Here is a 23,254-nt window from a genome sequence, read left to right on the forward strand (position 1 = left end):
CATCTTCTCGCCGCCCCACCTCTCTTCTCGTCTCGTCTCGTCTCGTCTCGTCTCTTCTCTTCTCGTCTCGTCTCGTCTCTTTGTTTTATTTTCTTCTCTTTTCCTACATATATAAAACTAGTGTGTGTGTGTGTGTGTGCTCTGCAGGTAGTCAAAGAGCGATATTCAGGCAGGCGATGAGACACTGGGAGAAACACACGTGTGTGACATTCATCGAGAGAACCACAGAGGACAGCTACATCGTCTTCACCTACCGGCCGTGTGGGTAAGTGCGAACACAAGCGTGAGTGTGTGTGTGTGTGTGTGTGCACGAAGTGTTAGCATGTGCCCTAGCGTTTGTGTTTTTGTAAGTGTGTGAGCATGTGTTAATGTGTGTGTTTACGTTAAAGACATTATCTTTGATATCCTGGGTGTATGACCGAAGCAGTTTCAATAATTAGCTGAAGATAAAATGCATGAACAGGTGTGTGTGTGTGTGTGTGTGTGTGTGTGTGTGTGTGTGTGTGTGTGTGTGTGTGTGTGTGTGTGTCCCTACAGTAGGGGTACAGTTTTTTAATTTTTTTAAAACTTATTCAGGATGAAATGGTGCTCACTCACTCGGTGGCCGACCATCCTTTTGCTTTTCTTTCTTTCCTTTCTTTCTTTCCTTTTCACTTGCTTCTTCCTGATTTATCACCTAAGCACTTTCCCATCCATCGTCTTCCACATGCCCATTGTTCTGCTTTTTCTTATCTGCTCTTTCTTGTGTGTGTGTGTGTGTGTGTGTGTGTGTGTGTGTGTGGGCTTGTGTGTGTGTACTTGTGTGTGTGTCTTGATGTCAGGCTAATAGCCACCCTGCTGTCTTGGCTCAGAAATCATTAGACCTGGAGCATGTCTATTTTGTTGCTCTAACTTCTCATTTGAACACCACTGTACATTTGTTTTGTCCATTTACAAACACACACACACACACACACACACACACACACACACACACACACACACCATGTGTCACAAGTTCACATTTTACTTTCTTTGGAGTGCAGTGAAGCTTTTCTCTGTCTCTTTTTCATCTCGGCCCCGAGTTCGGCTGCTCGGGCCTGGCCCAACGTCACCGAGACATAAATAATAATCTTCATCTCCAGCAGGCCATATGTTTGCAAACTCCGGGAATAAAACCCCACAAAGGAAACTTTTTTCCATTACAGGACCTTGAGGAAAAGCTGTTTTCAGCTTCTTTTGTATTTCTTTCGTTTCCTTTATTGAGAGTTGATCTGCTGATTTTGATTATTTAGATTCATAAAGGAAACGTTCTGGAACTTTTCTGGTTTCGTTTCTGGGTTCGTTTATTTTGTAGTAAAATCTCAAACAATTGCGATTGCGATTCACTGATGGAAATATTTTTTAAATTGGGGATGTTTAACATTGGAAAATGACATTAAATGTTTATAGGTTTCTCTACTTATTTTTAAATGACTATTTTTTATTTCCAAGTTTTCACACAAAAAGATTTATTTCACACGAACTTACACCACATTCTGCCAGGCTCTTGGTCTATTTAAATATAATCCGGATGGCTGAAATTGTTCAAGTTGTCGATAAAAAAATCTTTGAGCTGGTGTTAAAAACAGCAACTAAAAAAGAACTGATGCAACAATCTGGAGGCTGATGTGATAAAAGGCCTCACTGCTAGTCATTTTTAGCTCTGTGGAGATACAGGGGGCCTTTTCTCTAAGTGTGTGTGTGTGTGTGTGTGTGTGTGTGTGTGTGTGTGTGTGTGTGTGTGTGTGTGTGTGTATGCATGTGTGTGTGTTATACAGAGGGCCTTTTTTCTTCCAGGCAAATTATGGTTGCCAGCAGGAAACCCAGATTCTGATGGGTACTTAGGTGACCTGTGTGTGTGTGTGTGTGTGTGTGTGTGTGTGTATGTGTGTCCTTTGTGCATAGTTCAAGGCATAGTTTCGAGAGTTAGATACCGGATGCTTAGTAATTAGAGAGTGGCTTGTTACACCCACAAAAAAACAGACAGTAAATGTGTTTGTGTGTCCGTTTTTGCCTGTGCATGTACAGTATTTGTTGGATTGATGGATGGATGGATGGATGGATGGGTAGATGGGTAGATGGATAGATGGGTAGATGGATAGATGGATAGATAGGTAGATAGATAGATAGGTAGATGGATGATGGATGGATGGATTGATAGATGGGTGGGTGAATAGATTGATAGACGGGTGAACAGATGGACGGATGAGTTAATAGATAGATGGATGGAGAGATGGATTGATAAACAGATGGCTGGAGAGTCAGATGGATATATAGACAGACAGACTTAGATCGTTTGGCTGGTAGATAGATTGATAGACAGATAGACAGACAGACAGACAGACAGACAGACAGACAGACAGACAATAATGCATGCATAATTAATGAGCAATTAAATTAAACGAAAAACTGCAGATTCATTTAAAATTGAAGGAGAAACCAAAACTGGTGGACAAGCCTGCTGTATTAATCACTAGACTACTTTAAAAGATTGACTGCCAGCATCCACACCTCCGTCTTTAGTCTTCCAAAATTACGATTTCCAATATACCAGCTGTCTTTTTACCCAGAACTTGAACTGAAGACTGGCACAGGAAGATACAGCAATCACAAGTGTAAATGCACATGCTATAAAACCCAGAAGACACATTCATGCTTGACTGATAAGTTATTTTGGATGATAACAGACAAAACAACGACTAGTGCCCACACCTGCTATGTACTATGAATGAGAGTATTAAAAGACGACTCTGAAAACTGTAACTCCCACCCCTAGGTGTTGTTCGTATGTGGGCCGCAGGGGAGGCGGACCTCAAGCCATTTCCATCGGGAAAAACTGCGACAAGTTTGGAATCGTGGTACACGAGCTCGGTCATGTGATCGGTTTCTGGCATGAGCACACGCGGCCAGACCGAGACGACCATGTCAGCATTATACGGGACAACATTCAGCCTGGTAAGACACACTTTAAATATGGCATAAATGGTTTTAAAATGAATCAACAAACCCTGTGTATGTGACTAACCAAGCAAAATGTCAAATGCCAAATGCCAAATACAACAGAAATAAATTTTTATCACGGTTTTATTTTTACCTATTCATGAACAACGATTTACTAAAATGTATTAACTTTACTCCTTTACTAACTTTATAACTGTACCCATTTATTATAATCACATCATATTATAAGTTCCGTAAAAACTTTTGTTGATTAAAATATTCAGAACCACAAAAATATCATTACTAGATAGCTTCCCGGTAATATTTCACCCAATTTAAAAGGATTTTCGGAAGAAATTTCTCTAAAAATATTGATTATTTTTGGTTTCGTGGCAAAGATTCTACAGGAAATGTGCCTTTTTTTTAAACCAGTTTACTTTGAATTAAACATGGAAAAAATATTGATCTTGACAGTATCTTTGCATTGAACTAAATATCGTTAAAAGACTACATTTTACTTTGTACATATTTATACACATTATACTCATCATAAAAAAGCCAAAATAATGAATTCAGTTGAAAATGATTAATTAGCTGCTAAAAAATTATCATATTGAAGTGTCTTGCCTCGAAAAAGTAAAAAGTTTGGTCTAAAAGTAAAAAAAAAGCCTAATATGTGCTTCTTTTTTGCTCAGGAACAACACAGTTATTGTAGTTAATGTACAAAAAGACAATGTGTGGTTTATAAAGCAGCTTCATAGAATTTAAGGATACTGGTATAGAAATATAAAGAACATTTTAATTAGAATTACTTCTAGAATATTAATCCAAACTTCTAACTTTGTACCCGAGCCTGATTTCGATGCAGGCTAAAAACAAAACACAATGCTGAAGAGATTTGGCTTCAGGATGTCGCTTTTTTAGATGACAATGTGTCAGAAAAGATAATATTTGAAATTATATGGGATCCTGCACAGTTCCACAAATGTAGGTAAATTTAATTTACATTTGATTGGAAAAAGCTGTTAGCCTGCTAGTCTGGGAGAATGTTAAGCTAATGTTCCAAAAACACTTCACTGAGTGATTGACTGCCAGGTCACGAGCAACTTGACCACCTTTACTTTGTTAGTTTTTGGCTCCAGAGACCAAGACAAATCCAGCTGTGTGCTATTGTTCTGTTGTATGCAATCCTAGTATTTAAGAAAATTGGCTGAAATTACCGTTCTAGTATTCGAAACCTGTCTACCTTGCCCCAGTAGCCTTCTTCCCACTGTGATTATGTGCTTTAGTAACAACACCATGGCAGCTCATTTACGTGTTCACGGCTGCCAGCTCGTGCCAGAGTTTCCTGCTTTAAATCCTAGGTGTGATCTGACTTCATTTTTGTGAGGATCTGACTCATGGAAGTGTTGTAACTGAAATCCTTCAGGGTAATTTCACTATATGTGAACGCTGTAAGATTAACTGTGAGTTAACAACTTGAAGTGAGCCCGAAAATGAATGTTTGGGCTCGCAGGGTTTCCTTATCTCTTTATAATGACACTTTTATGAACGTTTCCCTGCCGAGATTTCCGATTCATTCCACACATTTGGAACACGAGAATGAAATCTGGGATTTGACGAAGATCCCATCGTCGATTAAAACGAGCCAGATGAAACATACAATCCTCTTGAAATCATCGACAATCGTCGTCTTTTCTGTTGAGATCATTTCCTGTGGAACTTCTGGAACGTTCAAGGTTCATGTCGAATTTTTTATATTTTTTGTTTGTTTGTTTTTTTGTTTTATTACATAGGACAGGAGTACAACTTTTTGAAGATGGAGCCCGGTGAAGTGGACTCTCTAGGGGAAGTCTATGACTTTGACAGCATCATGCACTATGCCAGAAATACATTTTCCAGGTAAGAGGATGGATTGCTTTCTAAAGAATGCTTACAATTTTTGGTTTATCCAGTTAATAAAGTATGAAAAGGCTGTCATGTGCTTTAGCTAAAGTCCAAAATTTTAGCTTGAATTTAGCCTACAGTCCAGAGTAATTTAACAGTTTCAGGGTCAAATGTTGGTTGTAATGAATTTTCTTCTTCTCCTCGACTGACTTTCAGTCTGTTCAAAATGAGTCTACCAACTGTATATTTTGTCATACCTAACTAACAAAGTGTTGTTCGAGTCAATGACTCAAATCCTAGAACATCCAAGATCTAGTAAGGGGCATAAAAATAAAGGTACAGGAATTAAATATAGTGGTGGGTCGGCACACTGAACCTTGTGAATGGAAGAAAACTTACAAAGTGTTAGCAGGTACACAAGTACATCTAGAACATATTTTCCAAGTATGTCCACTGGCAAAGAATAATAGCTTGCCTGCAATTTCTATAACCATCCAGGTACATGACATGTTAAATGTATATTATTATCTGGGTAGCTTGGCTAGAAATTTCTACTAATTACAAAGTTGAATTTGTTTTTGTGAGTTATTGCTGTCAGGATATGCTGCAATTTAAATCATTGTTTTTAGTCAAAAAATTACCTCAGTATTTATGCAGGGAAATTTCAGAGTTGGGTTTAGAGTTGGGTTATGATAATGTTAACTGGGCTGAACTTAAAGGCCAATTTTTTATGACTAATAAGAATATTCACAAAAAAGAAAAAGGGCTTAAATCCAAGGTATATGGACTATATGGACAAATGTTTGTTTGACCATAAAATTCATATGTACTTATTGAACATACCATCGTACATTGTTTCCCCATTTGCTGTTATAATAACCTTCTGGAAGATGTTCCACTAGATTTCTGCTCATTTAGAAACAAGGGTGTTTGTAATGTCAGATACTTTTGTAGCTGAGGTGAGAAGGCCTGGGGTGCATTCACATTCATCTCAAATGAGTTCAGTAGGGTTGAGGTCGAAACTGTATTGCAGGACCCGCATAATCTTCCATCTTTCAAAGCATATATAAAGCTGGAAAAGTCAGGTGTCCCAATTTATTTGTCCATACGGTGTATGTGAGAATTAGTGTAATATTACATGCTTACTACACATGCAGAGGTGAAATCTAAAATATGGCTCTGTGTTCAAATTTCATACTAAGTATTTAAACCATAGCTGTTCCCCAGTCAATTAAACCTTCTGACCTAATATTCTGATCGAATCCAGATCATTGTCGATTTGGCAGGGTGTCAGGGTGTCACAGAGGTTAACATTTATCCAGTGAAAATTGTGTTTTGAGACTCTTGGTTTATTGCGCAGCCTGCATTTGGAAGAAAGCCAACAGCACCTGGCTAATTTCCAGCTGCACAAATGCTCCTCTTTCTTCTCGGCTGTGTGTGTTTTTAATAGGCTCAGTGACTTTCCACGTCTTCGTGAACACATGGCCACGTCGACTATTACTCAACATCTAAACAAATAGGCAGCATAGCTGCATTCAACATAAATGTATACATGTACTTGAGCAAACATACTTGTGACTAAAACCTTATGCCTGAAGACACGCATGCAATGTTTAGATCTTCTTGGTGTGCAATGCTGAAAAAAATTAATACTGGTTGAGAAATGTGTGTGTTTGTTTTAGTTATCTAAACAAAAAGATAAGAATGTCTGAATCCTCACATTTTGAGTGCAGAGTATAAATGCACAAAAACACATACTGTATATATACGCATCCATATAAAGTGTGTGTGTGCGTGTGTGTGTGTGTTAGGGGTGTAACGGTACATGGGCATTCGGTTTGTAACACATGTACCGAATGTAACGTATTAAGTGGTGGATCGCAAGTTTGTTTATTCTCCGCCTCTCCCTTTAAATGCATTTTTTAAAATTATTATTATTAACCTTAAAAACATACACAACAATGGCAGGGGTATGCAAAAGAAACCAGAGTTAGCGCAGTGTCACTGTGGCTACTCGCTCCGTACAGGAAGTAGAATTTGTTTTGCGCATACATGAAAAAAGTATCCATAGCGCTAGCATTAGCCGCTAACCAGGAAGTGGTTTGTGGGTAATGCTAGAGATATGGATTCTTCAGCGTTTTATGTCCAGCTTCAAGAATTTCTCTTAAATGAAAAAAAAAACGGACAATTCCACATTTTAAGGGAGTGAATGAATGGAGGATGGAAGGAATGAAGACATTTGTTGAAGGATGCTGAAATAAGTAGAACAGTTAAGTAGATCATAGCTTTAGAAAATGTAAATTTTTTTATATAACACACACACACACACTTGTATACACATCTGTATTACCCAATGGGGTCTAACAAATGTAAACTATTGAAATAAATTTTTCCATTTATTTGATTTGATTTATTCATTTTATTTTGTATATATATATATATAATTTGTGTATATATATATATATATATATATATATATATATATATATATATATAATTTATTTAGTTTAATTTGTATATACATATATATATATATATATATATATATATATATATATATATATATATATATATATATATATATATATATATATATATATATATATATATATATATATATATATATATATATATATATATATATATATATATATATATATATATATATATATAAGCACAATCACACACAATCTCTCTGAAGCCTTGTGCAATTTCCACCGGTGACCTTTACAGATGCCGTGTTAGTGATCCACAGGTCTGATATTGTATCCGTGCATCTTTCTCTTCTTACATTTTCAAGCTGAGCTTCCACAAAGCAGCTTTTGTCCTTCTCACGTGCCAGGCCACACCGAAGAGTAAAAAGCAGGAGGGGCTTTGAATTTTATATAAACATCTCAAAGTGAGCCGTAGTGAGATTCTCAGGAGTTGCTCTCCGGCTTTAATTTTGGGAACTTTCGGATTGCATGCTTTTTCCTCTTTGTTTACTCTTCACCTCCTGTTTGCTGTTCCTTCTTACTTTCTGGAGCCCCTAATGGCAAGCGGCCAGTAAACCCAGTTAGGTTTTAATCATCCCCAGTCACCCTCATTGACACTTGCAGCTGCTGCCGGGGCCCTTCTGGCTGGCTTTTTAACGCTTTTTCTGTCTTTCTCTCTTTCTTTCTCTCCATCTCTAAAAGGAGCAAGTTAACAGCATGAATAGCTTTGTTTTTGGTAGCCTTTGAAGGCAGCTTTTGAAGGTTGGTAGCCTTTGGGCTGTATTATGTGGCATCTTGAATGGTGGCATGACCATTAGAAAGAGAGAGAGAGAAAGAGAGAGAGAGAGAGACAGAAAGAGAGAGGTGCTCATACGTAGAAATGCGAAGGCCGTTCTAATGACCGAGGGTTTTATTCCGCTCGTTGTAACGATGTTCTTCATAGGTCCGTCGTTCTTTTGTTGTTTGCAGGCGACAAACGTGTTTTATTGGGATTCTTTTGCAATATGCAACAATTGGCACACATATTTAAACACGTTTAGAGCGCTTATTATTTTCCAGTTTATAAGGATTTTATACGGATTGTAGCTTTAAAAAGTAAAGCATGTGTGAAGAATTGTTGCTCATTAATTACTGCTGTGGGGTTTTTTTTGGCTTTGCATGAATGTTAAGCCACTGGCACGTGTGCCCTCCTGACCATTATAATAATAAATGGATTTCTTTTTGGTTTTGTTGTTGTTTGTGTTGGTCGTGTGCCATACAATTTTATGAAATAGAAAAGTGGTGTATAGCCACTTAAAAACAACCCCAAAAAAAAAACCATATATAAAAAAGTGAGGAAGATGCAATATGTATCTTAAAGCAGAGCCGATGAAACGATAAATTGAAGTTAAATATTATGCAGCTAGCGGTGCAATACCCCATAATGATGCCGTGCGATCCGATTTCCAATGCAATGGAAAAAATACAATGCAAAGGAAAAAATACGATGCTATACATTTTAATATGCTACAGATAGTTTGATTTTGGTTCAGACAGAGTGCAAATCATTAATGCACTTTTCTTCAAACAATAAATTGTGCCTTTTGACTTCTATCGAATGACCCTTTTACAAACGTTTTTGTAGTGCAAAAAAAGAGAGAAAGGATTAAATAAAACCACACGTTCTGTCTCTAGGAAGTTACAGCTCTACCTCTGCCATGTTAATCTGTATTCCATGTGACTCTCAGGATGTGCCTCAGTCTTCGTTGTTTTGTGATGCGTCATATTCACTTAGCAGCAGCAATGGTGCTGAGAAAACGCACTCGAGAAACGGTTTAGTGAGAAGAAATCAATCTATATATATATAATATTCACATTTCTAAATAATAAATGCACAACTCATCTACTACTAATTATATATAAATAACCAGGGTTTTATCAATGCAAATATGTTAGAAACGATGAATCATGATACAAATGCCAAGTTTTTAAATCGATGCATCACATCTTTAACTATTTTGCCAACGTACCGATGTGAATCGTTATCCTTATCTCGCACATCCTTATCTCCAAGTCGTCTCAATAGAAGGGTGATGATATCATTTTTTGTCATATTCTAAAAGTAGAGACAATTAATTTACCATTATTGACAGCTTTAGTGTCTTGCTTTTGTTGTCCCAGGATTCCAGTCAACCCCACTGCTATGCGTTTTTGCCTTGTCATTACCAATAACCTCTCACCACCTAGTTTAACACCTTTCGTACAACTGCTGCCAACTTGGATAGGCAAAGGCTTGCACATGTATTCTCCATGTCACCTGAAAGCCATGGCCTCTAAAGCTAAAAATACTTGTAGAAAGAGCTAACTGCTAACTGTTTCGTACACAAATCTTCACAGATGCCCACACTTGAGTTGATTGATCAGCCAGTTCTCTTAGACTGCTGGTTGTGTGGGAGTTCCCAATTTCTTAGCCATTTTGTTGCACCCTTATGTTAATCTAAAAGAGTGTGTTCCTCAACAACTTCCTAAAGTCAGCTAAGGTTCATAATGATTTTTCAAGGCTACCCTGTTTCCTGAAGAGTTTCCTGAAGAATTTCCTGAAAAAAATGTTCATGCTCCTCCATGGTTTCTAAAAGTTTCCAAATCAGTCCTGAAGGTTCCCATAGCTTTTCAATGACATGTTTGTCTGAAGATGTCTGGCTTGACTTTGTTGTCTAATTGCTACCTTGGTTAGAGAACTTGTTTGCAAGCCTAGATAATTACAGATGTTCAAAGTAATCCAGTTTATTATTGTACCCTGATCCTGTTGCCATGGATATGGCTCATAGAAGCTGTCCTGAAAAGCAAGCATGCACACACAGATTGGCTTGGGATGAGGCAAGCATGACTCTGATAACCATTAATACACATTGTGTTAGAAATCGTAAAGGCACAAGAGCTCAGATACTTGACCTGGAATGTTGAATTGTTCTAACAGAAATCTGGTTTAAAGCCTGTTTTTCCTGAAAGAATCTGGGGAAGTTGGGGACTAGGGAAGCAAACATACTGTATATAGACTATATATAAACATCAAACCCATATACACTACTACAAACTTTTGCCACAAATTGAGCATCAGAGGTGGCAAAAGTACGCACATTCTTCACTTAAGTAGAAGTACAGATACTCATGTTTTAAAAGACTCTGGTAAAAGATGAAGTAATGACTACACTTTTTTACTTAAGTTGAAGTAAAAAAGTTTGGGGTCTGACGTGTACTTAAGTAAAAAGTGGCCTTCTACCTGTTTTACGCTGGAAACTGGACCTCACGTCATATAGAGTTTTAATACTCTACTCAACATGCGCATAGATAAATATCGATGCTTTATACAAATGTATGTTTATTATTAGTTAAACTGTACTCAACATAGAACATGAAGACAAACTATTCTTGCAAATGTTTTAATGTAATTATGGTGTTTTAAATTACGTGAATCATCAGGACACCAAACTGAACTTTTGCTATGTTTCCACACGGATGGTTAATGAGGTGACACCGGAGAAAGCTTTCTATTCATATATGTATTATGTCTGTGCACCCCTGTCTGTTTTCTTTATTTTACATAATGACTGTTTTGTTGTTATTATGAGTATATTCAAATGAAAGTAGATGCTTTACAGATTCGAATAATGGATTTCTTTTATCTGTACGATCAAAAAAGTTTTCAAAAAAATTTAAGTTCGTTTCAGCGTTATGAGTTGAAAAAATGCCACAAAACACGCCGGCGCATTTGTCGACCCAGAGGATTAATTATGTGCATCATGGAGGATTTTGGTGCTTATTTAAGACTTGGCGCATCAGTAAAACAAATGTTTACTAATTACAAATTATTTTCTGGTGGAGTTTTTATTTATTTATTTATTTATTTTTTATATCTGAGTAAAGAAAAGACGTCGTTAATTAACGTGTGTTGCTTTGAAGGTTTTAATTTCGCCTCTTTTATATTTATTTTTTTATATTTTTAATAAAAATGGTCAGACAGAAATGCACGCTGCATTAATCGCGCGTTAATAAAATGTGTGCCGTTAAAATGAACTCGCATTAACTCTTTATTCATTTTATCCCTAATCAATATAAGAATACAAAACTAATTTCAAATGTTGTTACCTAATGAATGTCTCCAGGTTGAACATCCACCATATAGAACACAAGCAGAGAGATGATGATGATGATGATGAGGTGATCAGGAATGTCTCTGTGCTCAGTCATGTTTGACTCACTCTGTCTCATCCATGTTGCCCCCTAGACTTCTTGTTGCCTTCTGCCTGCTCATTGTTAGCTTCATAACCTAGCCTACATCTGTGGTGTGTGAGAGCCAGGAAATGATACACCAGTGGTAGATTTAAAAAAAGCCACCCAATGACATGAAATAGTTGATGGGATGAAAAAATCTTGAAAATTTTGAAAAAACTAAAGTAACGAGCCTGGTTTAAAAATTAAGAAGAGGAAAGTACAGATATTTGTGTAAAAATGTAATGAGTGAAAGTAGAAAGTAATAAAAAAATATATATATATAAAATTAATAATGAAGTGATTCTGTGAAGTGAACTGATACCAGAAAAATCTAAAGTACAGTAACAAAGTATTTGTACTTTGTTACTTTCCACCTCTGGGAAGCATACAATTGTACAGAATTTCTTTGTATATTCTAGAATTACACCTTCCCTCGAACTACAGTACGAATCTCAATCCTGTTCCAGCATATAAATTGCCTCTGGAAGTTGGAGTAGCCTTCTTCAAGCTCTGACTTCAACCTTGATGAACACCTTTGGGATGTGGGAACACCACTGCCTTCTGCAACTGAATACACCAATTCCATTAGCCATGCTCCAAAATCTAGTTAAAAGCGTCCTTAGTAGAGTGGAGGTTATAATAAACAACGAATGGGAGACTAGTTCAAAAAGCACGTGTGTGCATGAGAATAAATAACAAAAATGTATTCGTCTTTCAAAAAAATTTCTCTGTGTCACAATCCTCCAGTTTACGAAAATCTGGCACAGGCTCGCACCTAAGAGAAATCAAAAACGGTGGAAAATGACATAATGTAATGCGTGGGTGACTGTTGTGACACTCTTGCAGAGAGGATGAAGTAATACCTCTTGGAACGGCGGGCAGATTTTGCTGTGACTGTACAGCGTGCGATGACGAATAGCTTTCGGTGAAGCACTCTGCTCTGTATAAGCTCTAGAGAATATACTCCACGTGTATGAAAATGATTTTTCTTTAAAAAACTGGTACAGATCGCATTTTAGCTCTTGTTACGTGTATGAATTTGTAACGTCAGATCTCGTTCTTGCACACAGTGACTTATTGGGTCATGGCAGGTTGTATATCATATAGCTATTATTTCTGGAGTTCTTTTATAATTGATTGCTATCTTTCTACAGAACCAGTGTTATGTATGCTAAGTCTAGCGTATCAGCTAACGGCTTACTTGATCCATTTCCTTTGAAACTGCAGTCAACTTCATCAAGACACCCAGATAGACAAATTTAGCCAGTCCGACCCAGAAATATCTTGGCCATAGTACTTAGTCCTCTGTTTCCAAAAGTTCGACCAGAGAAACTTCTGGGGAAAAAAAACCGAAGGCAAGGATCGTTTCTGAGGATTACTACTATGAATGATAGGATTTTATTCCCATGCTATGTCCTGACTTTTCCAAAATCCTGAAAAAGAAAGCAAAGTTTTGAATGGAATCAGACCCTCAGACTGTGCCGGGAAAAGGGGAGGGACATAATAGTGGGCGGAGGCTTGATATAATTTCTACATTGCCTCTGTATGAGAACCAGATGGGTTCTTTTCTTTTGTTCTTTATTTTTAGCTCTTAATTTACCTTCCTCTCTTTATTTTCTTCCAGTGTTTGGGCAGGTGTGCAAAGAAATTGGCATCCCGTAAAGAAATTGAAGGAGGGCCTTTGCACAAGTCTGTAATTAAGCCAGTTGTTGATATTGCATGGGTCATATAAAATAGAAACAAATCATCTGCTGTTGTGAAAGCTCTTACAAGGATATGCAAAGGTTTTTCACTACTTGAAGATATATTTCCAAGTGTTTTTCTTGCTTTAGTGGGTAATCTGACGTGGATACTGTAGGTTATCTGGATTAATACATGAGCACTGCTGCTGTAATCATATTAAACACTGATCTGTTTGCAGACATACTTTGCCTAACGTACAATATATGGACAGGAATATTGGGATGCCTGACTTTTCCATCCATATGTGATTCTTTGGATGCGGTTGAATGAAATGTTCCCTTTGCTTCACCCAAACCTATTCTAGAAGGACAATGCCCCCGTGCACAAAGCCAGCTCCATGAAGATATGCCTTACATGGTTTGGAGTGGAAGATCTTGAGTAGTCCGCTATAGAGCTCTGACATGAACCCTACTGACCACCTTTGAAATAAATCGGAACGCTGACTTTAACACCCACAATTCTCCACAAACACTCTCCCAAATCTAGTGGAACATCTTCTCAGAATTGTGGAGGTTATTATAACTGCAAATGTGGAATGGGATGTTTAGAAAGCACATACAAATCTTATAAATAAGGTGTCCACAAACATTTGCCCATACAATAATGGAACCAATATTGTAATTAAATTCATGAATAAAACAGTTTTGACATTTATTTTACAGTTAAGCGGAACCCAGAGGGTCTCCCCTTTTAGAAATAGAAAGCTAGTGACCTTAACCAACCACAGAACCCTTGAGGAGCATCTACACCTGACTTAACTGATGCTCTTGTGACTGAATGAGCACACATCTGCAGCTCATTCCAGAATCTGGTGGAACATCTTCCCAGAAAAGTGAAAATTATTATATACATGTGAGTCTTATAGTGAGGTGTCCTCAAACCTTTGTTGATGTAGTGTAGTTCAGACTTTTTTAGGCATTTATCCCAATAAATGGTCAGTAATTATAATCTTCAGACGTTTTTATGTCTACCTATTCCAAGGATGGACCAAAGGACATTTTGCAGATGAAAATGAGAGGCTATTTAACCAAGGAATCTTTATTATAGTGCCACCCACATTTGGAGTATGGAATTAAATAAAGTTCAGACAGAAGTGCTTATAGGTATCCCCAAGCCTTCTTTTGGAGGTTTGTCAGAAACCTGCGCTAAGTATGTATGGATGAAATGAGGGGAAAAATAATCCCAGAGCGTTTATAAAAGCCGGGATTGTTATAAATCTTTCTTTGCCCTTATAAATGTTATAGCACTTTTAATTTTATTATCATTTCTGTCAGGGATTATAGCAAACTCCATATTCTTCAAGAAAGACTGACTTTGTTAGCCTTTCTCAGGTCGATGTGAGGTGTCTCTCGCTTCTCTTTCACTTCTTGGTCTTATTGACTCTTTTTCTTTCAGGGATGTGAGTTGAGTCTCCAGATTTGTTTCTCCTTCTGTGTTTGGAGAGTACTCATGCTGTAAATCTCCGTGGGAAGCTGGGTCGTGTATCTGTGACTATATTGAGAGTTTTCTTGAAAGACACGTCCACATACATTTGCGACCATTCGGTCTGGCATGCGGTTTGTTCATTTTGGGTGGTTGAATGCGGCGAGTTTCCCCTCAGGAGTCTCTTTTCCCCTCAGAGAGTCTGGGTACATATGGAGTGAAATAAATAAAGATCTACCAGCTCAACCTTTGTGTCAGCTGACATCACTTAGCACGCTAGTATTCACCTACACAGCTAGCGTCATATTGCAGGCTTTGAGTAAATCTTGGGGGGCAAACTGTCTGAATCCCTGAATTTGGACACAATTTGGACACAAATCCCCAAATAGTGTATTTTTTAAAATGCTAGTTTCTACATTATTAAAAAAATAAATAAAAAATTGTTAGATAATGTATATGAATCCTATTTATTTTTGTTCACATGTTACTATCTTGTCTCTTTTTGAAAGCTTAGCTTTAAGTTAGATTTTTTTTTCTTCTCAAGCTCTAATGGTTAGCTCAGCCTGCTTGTTTGAGCATGCCTGCTGTTGATAGGACGGTTCCCATGGGAACGGACAAATGAGGCAGCCTTCGACAGTGAGGACGGAGAGAAAAGCAGGACGATAAATTAGCCGAAAGTGTCAAAGTGAGAATTGGAGAGTGAGAAATGGGACAGTTTCTTTTTTTTTTTTTTTTCGGATACAGAATCATCCTGTTGTACTGTACACATTTGGGTCTCAGTGCCAGGCGTTGATGCGATCATTCTTTTGTGCCTGTTTGTGCACTTCCCTTTCGTCATATATGGGGAAAAATATCAGTGGGAAAACTTGCGTCTGGTATCTTGAAGCCACACATTCTCATGATGTCATGAATGACCTTTTTTCAGGAAGTTAGTCATAGCCCAAGAGGACCAAAATGGACCGTGGTACCAAGTGTTCCTCAAATTCATCTGTCATGATTCCAGATGTATATCTTCTGTTATTCCCATGACATTTTGTTTGATAGATTTTGTACAAGGTACACTTTTCTATGAATGCTTGTAGTCATTTTGAAAGTTTAAAACATTGAAATCACTGTAAACAAGTGAGTTCAATATCTCTAACTTCTGCATCTGCCTCAGGTTTGAAGTGTGACTTCTACTGACTATAAGATTGGTATGTGACTTTTGAACATCCGATTCCACATTCAGTCCCCATTTCCTGTTATAACAACCCCCACTCTTCTGGGAAGTTGGAGTCTGCTTGTGGAGATTGGTTATTCAGCTACAAGGGCATTATAAAGTCAGGTAGGTGATGTGACGAGACCTGGGGTGCAGTCATTTTTGTATTTCATCTCAATAGGGTTGAGGTCAGAGCTCTATAGCAGGCCACTCAAGATCTTCCACTCAAACCCATGTAAATATATCTTCATGGAGCTTGGTCATGTAATGCTGGAACAGGTTTGGATTTTCCAGTTCAAGTGAAGGGAAAATGTATCCTATACAATTGTGTACTTTCATCTTTGTGGTAACATTTCAGGGGAGAACCACATGTTGCTGGAAAAGTCAGGTGTCCCAATATCTTTTCCATATAGTGTGTTCTAAAGATGAGAACATGTAACTACTGGTTATCCAATACGGTAGATATATATAGATATGATCATCCACATCCTATAGCATTATATTGTAATTGAAACTCTGTAGGAAACGCCATTGGAATCGTGCTTGTTTTTTTTTGTTCAAAGGCACCAATCACATTTTTCCTTTTGTCATTTGACACAACTGTTGGTGAAAAAGGAGAATTTTTTAAACATTTGAGGTTTTCAGCTTTAGAGGAAAAAAAAATCAGAACACAGAGCGAATGTGGGAGAACCAGGGGAGGATGTAGGAGTTTAAAAAAGATCTTGTAACAGTGTAGGTGACCTATCTGTGTCTGTGAGCTTTTGACTCACTCTTTCTCATTTTGCTGACATTCCCTTTTTTTTTTTTTCTTTGAATCACAGAGGGATTTTCCTGGACACCATCCTCCCACGCTATGACATAAACGGCGTGCGTCCGCCCATCGGCCAGAGAACCAGACTGAGCAAAGGAGACATCGCACAGGCACGCAAACTTTACAAGTGTCCAAGTAAGAGCGCAAGTTTTGTTAGCATGCTTTGTTGTACTAAATATAAAAAAAAGATAGCTCAATGGTTTCGAAATGGATCTGATGCGTTATTATCAATCTCAATAAAACCATATGATCACTTTCATGCTTGCATTTTACACCACATGCTACACCACACCCTAATAAAAGGTTGGCACTTCCCGATTTTATTGTCTGATCTGCCCAGAAATGTTTATGTACAAGAAAAATGCGACATGCTGAAGTTTGAGTTGAAAAAAGAAAAAAAAATTACATGACAAGGTTTCCCAGATGCAGTTTGCCTTGTCTGGAAATAGTCAAGCATTTGAGGCGTTTGATGTGGTGGGGCATCTTGGCAACGGTCGCCTTGACTCCCGGGCTTGGGGCAAGACAAGTAAACATTGGGCGAGAACGGGAAGTTTGCTTAATCCCTTGCTTTTACCTATAACTAAGTAGTGCAGCTGCTCTATAGAGTAAAAGAATGTGTGGGGCTTATGGAAATATACTAACTGAGTGCTCAGGGCATTTTTAGCTGATCTAAAACTAATTTTTCATACTATGAAATGGTTTATGGTTCAATAAAAGTTGGAAGGGGGAGTTGTAGCTCAGTGGTTAGGGCACTGGGTTACTGATCAGAAGGTCAGTTTTTAAAGCGCCAGTATCGCCAAGCTGCCACTCTTGGGCCCTTGAGCAAGGCCCTTTACCCTCTGTGCTCCATGGGCACTGCATCATGGTTTACCCTGTGCTCTGAATATCACGGTATATGTGACAAATGAAGGCTATTCTATAAGTTTGCACAATATAAAACTTCTCAAATGTTCTCAAACCTGTCAGAAAGTGGTCATTTCCCATTTATTGCAGTTCAGACAGTCTTGTTCTTGTCATAATTTTTGTTTCTTTAGTAACATTGAAATCCAATGGACTCATGGCTGCTTCACATTACCAGTATGGTTTCTTACCTAATACGACTAATAATGAATAGTGCATGGTGCATGTATAAGGTACTTTGGAAAACAGTCAGCTATGGAGTTGCAACACTTCGCATCAAGTACTTCATCACGCCATTTTTTTGGTGACTTTAACAAAAAAAAGATACTTTTTCTTTAATGCATATGGCGTAACGTAAAATTTTGTAGCTTTTGCTGAACCTCTCTGTCAGGCATAAATCTGAGGCTGAACCGGCTATATATTTTGACCGAAAAAAAGTCAGCAATGATGAGAAACAGTGAGTAAAGTCATAGTAAAATGACTGTATAAAAAAACCTTGGTAGGTTGTTAAAACCAAAACTGAACTGTGGCTTTTTTTCCCCCTGATGTAATGAATAATGTTTCGGGGGGAAGAATGATGGAATTGTTCATATTTTTTCTCTCAAGTCACTTGTTTGCTGTTTCTTATGCTTTAAAAGGTTTTCCTTTTCAATGGTGGTCACCAGGTCAGGTCACATGACTTGAGAGCAGATGATGTGGCAAAAGGCTGACGCAGAAACTCGGGCCACGGAAAAAAAGAAAAGAATCACTGGGTGTGTGGCGGATCTGCATTTTTCACAGCATTCCATGCCGTGGCAGTCGCTCTCCCCTGCGGCTCGCCGGGACGCTTGTTAATAGTTCGAAAACATTGTGGGGCCTCACTGATACGCCTTACAGGCATGCGCTCCCAGCAGCTTTGCTTTTATACAACCGCAGAGCCGCATTTGTAAGAAAGTAATGAGTGTAAACTCGAACTTAATGAGTAACAAGGTGTATTTATGACCTGCCTCGGATTTGCCCGAGGCCTCTGGAAAGCATCGGGGCATTTATAAAGCTTTAGTCATGAAAAGAAAAGATGCATTTTCAGGCATTTTAGGAAAAATACCCTCTATTAAACTCAATGAAGTCTTATTATGTTTTGTACTTATGTTGTGTTTGCATTTATAAATATAACTACAGTAGAAATTCTTCAGCGTTTCTGTTTTCACCCAGGTTTTTTTTTCCTCATTCTCCAGCACATCGTGTACAGTACACTGCTTTTTCCTCAGAGAGACGAGTTATTTATAGCTCGCATGCGCCTATATTTAAAAGAGGATGTGCCGATGCGCTTCGAGTTCTCCTTTCGTTTCTCCCTTTGGTGTTCCTCAGGACTTTCTTCTCAGATATTTTTTCGTCGTCTAACGTAACCCCAGTTCTCGTTACGTTCGATTCCATCTTGTTTATTGTCGGTAGAAGGGAGAATTCGGTGATAGAGTGGTGTTAAAGGAACAGGGTTTAAAAAAAGGAGCTGCTAATGAATTATGAATTGAAACATTACAGCGTTATAGGAAAATATTCAACACCAGGGTGGTGAGGTGCAGCCCAATGCAAAGCAGAGTTACTATTAACAGCAATTTTCCAGGGAGAAAATAGCGCCTCCTGAGGTCTTTCACATTTACCACACCAATAATTCATTTTTTTTAATTTATTAAATAACTCCACAATGTGCTTTTATATCTAAAGCTACAATGAATAAAATATAAATACAATAAAAATGAATTATCGGTCCAAACGTTGTATTTAACTCGAAATTTATGTGAAGGCATTTGTTGCTTAATAGAATAAAAATTTGTATCTGCTTTTTGAACATATTTTTTCCACTAGATTTTGGAGTGTGCTTGTGGAGATTTGTGTTAATTCAGCTACAAGTCAGATACTGATATAAGTGAGGTGAGGAGGCCTGGGGTGCCGTCAGCGTTCCAATTCAGTTCAGTGGGGTTGAGGTCAGAGCTCTATAGCAGGAGATCTTTCACTTCAAAGCATGTAAAGCATATCTTCATGAAGCTGGATTTGTGTACAGGGGTATCGTCGTGTTGAAACAGAAACGGGTCTCATAGTTTAAGTGAAGGGAGAATTGAAATCTACTTTATCCAAAGACAACTTTCTGGTAACATTTTGAGGAAGAATCACATATGACTGGAAAGTCCATATTGCATCTTCTGAGATTCCAAACACTAAGGAATTTATCTCTCATGGTAAACTATAGGATGTATGTAGTATGTAGTCAGTCCATGTTTTTTTTTTTCCTATTAAAATTACGCATGCATGTTGGGGACCCTCTGCGAAACAAATTCCTGTTATTGTTTATAAATAGTTTGCATCCTCCAGTCTTTTCCATGGTAGAGAACCTTTTGTTGATCTTGGAGACTCCTTAAAATGTTCTATAAACGTTAAATGAACATCATAAAAAAGTCCATAGTATCATTGATAGCACATTTTATTCACATTTTCCAAATAAATGTCTTGATATTGAAGCTCTAAATCACATACTTCACATAGATCAATCATAATCATTTAAAATACAGCCGGAGCTACAGTCAGAAATAGACCAATCAGATATGAGTATTCAGCGACCGATATTCCCGTGATGCTGCACGAGCGTGATTTAAAGGCCAACAAACACTAAATCATTTCTGGTGTATCTCCTGTGATTGAAAGCACATGTTTTATATAATACATTGGAAAAAATATTCCATTAGGGCATCAAGATTCCATTTATTCTGGCTTCCTTTCATCTTTTTGCATACAGTCTGTTTACGTGTCTGGCAGTGTATAAATACTTCAGCATGCTGCGCTCTGACCCACACACACACACACACACACACATGCTCTGTAGATTACCTTTGACCCCTGCATTTTCTGTCTGTCTCTTTAAGGATGTGGAGACAGTCTGCAGGACAGCAGTGGGAACTTCTCGTCTCCCGGTTTCCCCAACGGCTACTCAGCATACATGCACTGTATCTGGAGAATCTCAGTCACGCCAGGCGAAAAGGTGAGCGTTCCAGACAGACCGGCGTATCAGTTAATTATGCGTCGTATAGTGTCTACCTTTTTAATGAGCTGCTGCTGCTGCTTTGGAAATATGGAAATATTTCAGAAGGTTCACGGAGGTCTTGGAGCTGCTCACGGGTTCGTACAAACAAGTTGTTTAAGGACATGGAAGCCACAAATCTGACCTCTTTTATGCAGCCAAACATGAGCAGATTTATTTGTAAATCATTTACTCAAGAACGGTGGCATTCACGAAACTCCTGTTAGTTGGCGCTAACCTTGACTCTTGATTGATCGGCTTTAAATCATGATTGGCGTAATCGAGTTTCCGCGAGCTTCTTAACAAATTACCTTGGCAGTTTTATATTTCTTAAACGCCATCTACACAAATGCGTTTTTGTGCCTTTTTTTTCGCAATAATGAATTGAAAGTAATCAATCCAAACCTGAACACGGACACAAATACGCCTAGATATTTAAGTTGTAGAAAATAAATGACACCCCATTCCATTCAATTTTTGATTTGTATAGCACGTTTGTCCCAAAGCAGCTTTACAGAATTAAATAGATTACAAATATACATTTAAGTATCATAAATGAGTCCCTGTACGTTTATTCTTAATGAGTTAGCCAATGGTGACCCTGCAAAAAAGAAAGATTTTTGAGATTGAGGGACCAAACATTGAGAGGAACCAAACATTGGACCTTGGGAATAAAATAGAATACTGTATTGTAGCTTAATAAAATGGTCCCTATACGTTTATTCCTATGACTGGCAACAGTGGAAAGGTAAAACTTCTTCAGAATGTATGAGGAAGAAACCTTGAGAGTCCCGAAAGGTAACATATCGTCATCTGGGTGACCCTGAATGTCCATTTATTACAGTCCCATCATTACTGGGATTATCAACTGTTTACTGATGGACTCTTAAATGCACAACTGTAGCCCTAAGCCACTGTAGCATATTGTTAATATTAATTACAGTCCAAATACTTCATGACTCTTGAGTTGAAACCTCCACGGTAACCTGGTGTATCTTTAGGCTGTTCATGTGGAGCCATATTCAGCTATAAGAAGTGGTAAAGAGTGGGTGCATGTTTGATCTTTTGCCATTAGGTCGACATTTATTCACTAAAGTAAACTGAAATTCAATAGTTTTAAAAGTTTTAATGAGCTTCACAGTTTTGTTGAGTTTTGTGATTTGCATTTATTCACACAGAAAATCACTGAAAATTGCGTTAACCTGACAGGATTTTATTTTAGTTTGTCTTAGACAACGAATACATTCATACAATTTTATTCTACTGTATTTTTCGGACTATAAGCCGCTACTTTTTTCAGCATCGGGAGAAAAAAGTTTTTTTTAAACGCACGACGATGCCAAAAGATAAACTCTCGACAGAAATAGTTGTGAAAGGAAGAAGGAAGACAGTGAACAATGACTTTCTTGGTCAGCTACTGTTTAGATACAAGCCGTTGTAACACGTTGAGTCTGGGTGAAGGGAGAGCTCGCTAACTCCAGTTGCAACAGAAATCATATAAGCACAGACAGGATTCCAAAACTCGTGCTTTTTTATTTTTCTTGGCAACAGCATTTAGGGTTACTCAAGGAAACTTGGAAATCAGCATCAGAAAATAATAAGGACATATTCCTCGTCTTGCACGCATGCAGTAATACTGGAAGAATGCTGTGGCATGCTATTCCCAAAATACCGCTATGCTCCTAAAGGAAGCGCAACATATTTCACCCGTTGCACCGTGTGTAACGTGTCTTTTGTTAACGCCTGTGTAAAGTACATTAGTGTAGCGGCTTATAGTCAGGTGCGGCTTATTTATGTTAAAAATAAAAATATTTGTAAAATTCAGTGGCTTATATATGGGTGCGCTCTATAGTCCAGAGATTACGGTAATAATATTTTATTACGAGACTTGCTAGATTTCTTAGGTTGCATGAAATTAGTGGCTTTTACATTCGCACTCTGCTATTCAGAAATAATCCAATTTCAGCAGTATTTTTACATTTTTTTTTAATTTGGAGACTTTTAATCATTAATAATTTCATATAGGAAATATAATAATGCACTCACCTTTCCAAATACCAAAACACAACCAAATAATAATAATTGTTATAATGATAATAAGATCAATAATAATTATTATCGTTATAGGTATATCATTATAAATAAATAAAACAAAATACAGTTTTTTTGCTAAAGTCCATGTTTCTTTAAAATATATAATAATGTCAAAGCATTAAAGTGTTTTATCAAACGCTTTTTATGTTGGTTTCTTTTTTTATTTCTATATAATAGTAATCCTTTTAATTTCCCAGCCCACTCAGTACATCATGCTGAATTTTAATAGCTGTACAGCAGGAAATCACTATAAAAAATTTGCAAGCCGTTATGCTAAAAACCCGAATATCAGCCTCTGTGTGTAATTTATATCACAATTGCTTCCGTGTAGATCATTCTCAATTTCACCTCCATGGATCTGTATCGGAGTCATCTGTGCTGGTACGATCACGTGGAGATCAGAGATGGATATTGGAGGAAAGCCCCACTCAAAGGTGCATATTTTTTTTAAGGATAAAACTATG

At 37.6% G+C, this 23,254-nt stretch overlaps 1 protein-coding gene across 1 annotated transcript in view; it reads left to right on the forward strand.

Moving 5' to 3' along the window:
* The window catches only part of bmp1a (bone morphogenetic protein 1a), a 62,549-nt gene that overhangs the window by 20,188 nt on the left and 19,107 nt on the right, over positions 1-23,254 (forward strand). Inside the window, exons 4-9 of the mRNA XM_046870644.1 lie at positions 148-265; positions 2,798-2,976; positions 4,758-4,863; positions 16,758-16,882; positions 20,542-20,657; positions 23,122-23,224. Of these exons, the coding sequence (XP_046726600.1) occupies positions 148-265; positions 2,798-2,976; positions 4,758-4,863; positions 16,758-16,882; positions 20,542-20,657; positions 23,122-23,224 (747 nt within the window). The remainder of the gene's footprint in view (positions 1-147; positions 266-2,797; positions 2,977-4,757; positions 4,864-16,757; positions 16,883-20,541; positions 20,658-23,121; positions 23,225-23,254) is intronic.

Source organism: Silurus meridionalis, chromosome 17 (assembly GCF_014805685.1).
Source record: "Silurus meridionalis isolate SWU-2019-XX chromosome 17, ASM1480568v1, whole genome shotgun sequence".
NCBI classification, from domain to species: Eukaryota; Metazoa; Chordata; class Actinopteri; order Siluriformes; family Siluridae; genus Silurus; species Silurus meridionalis.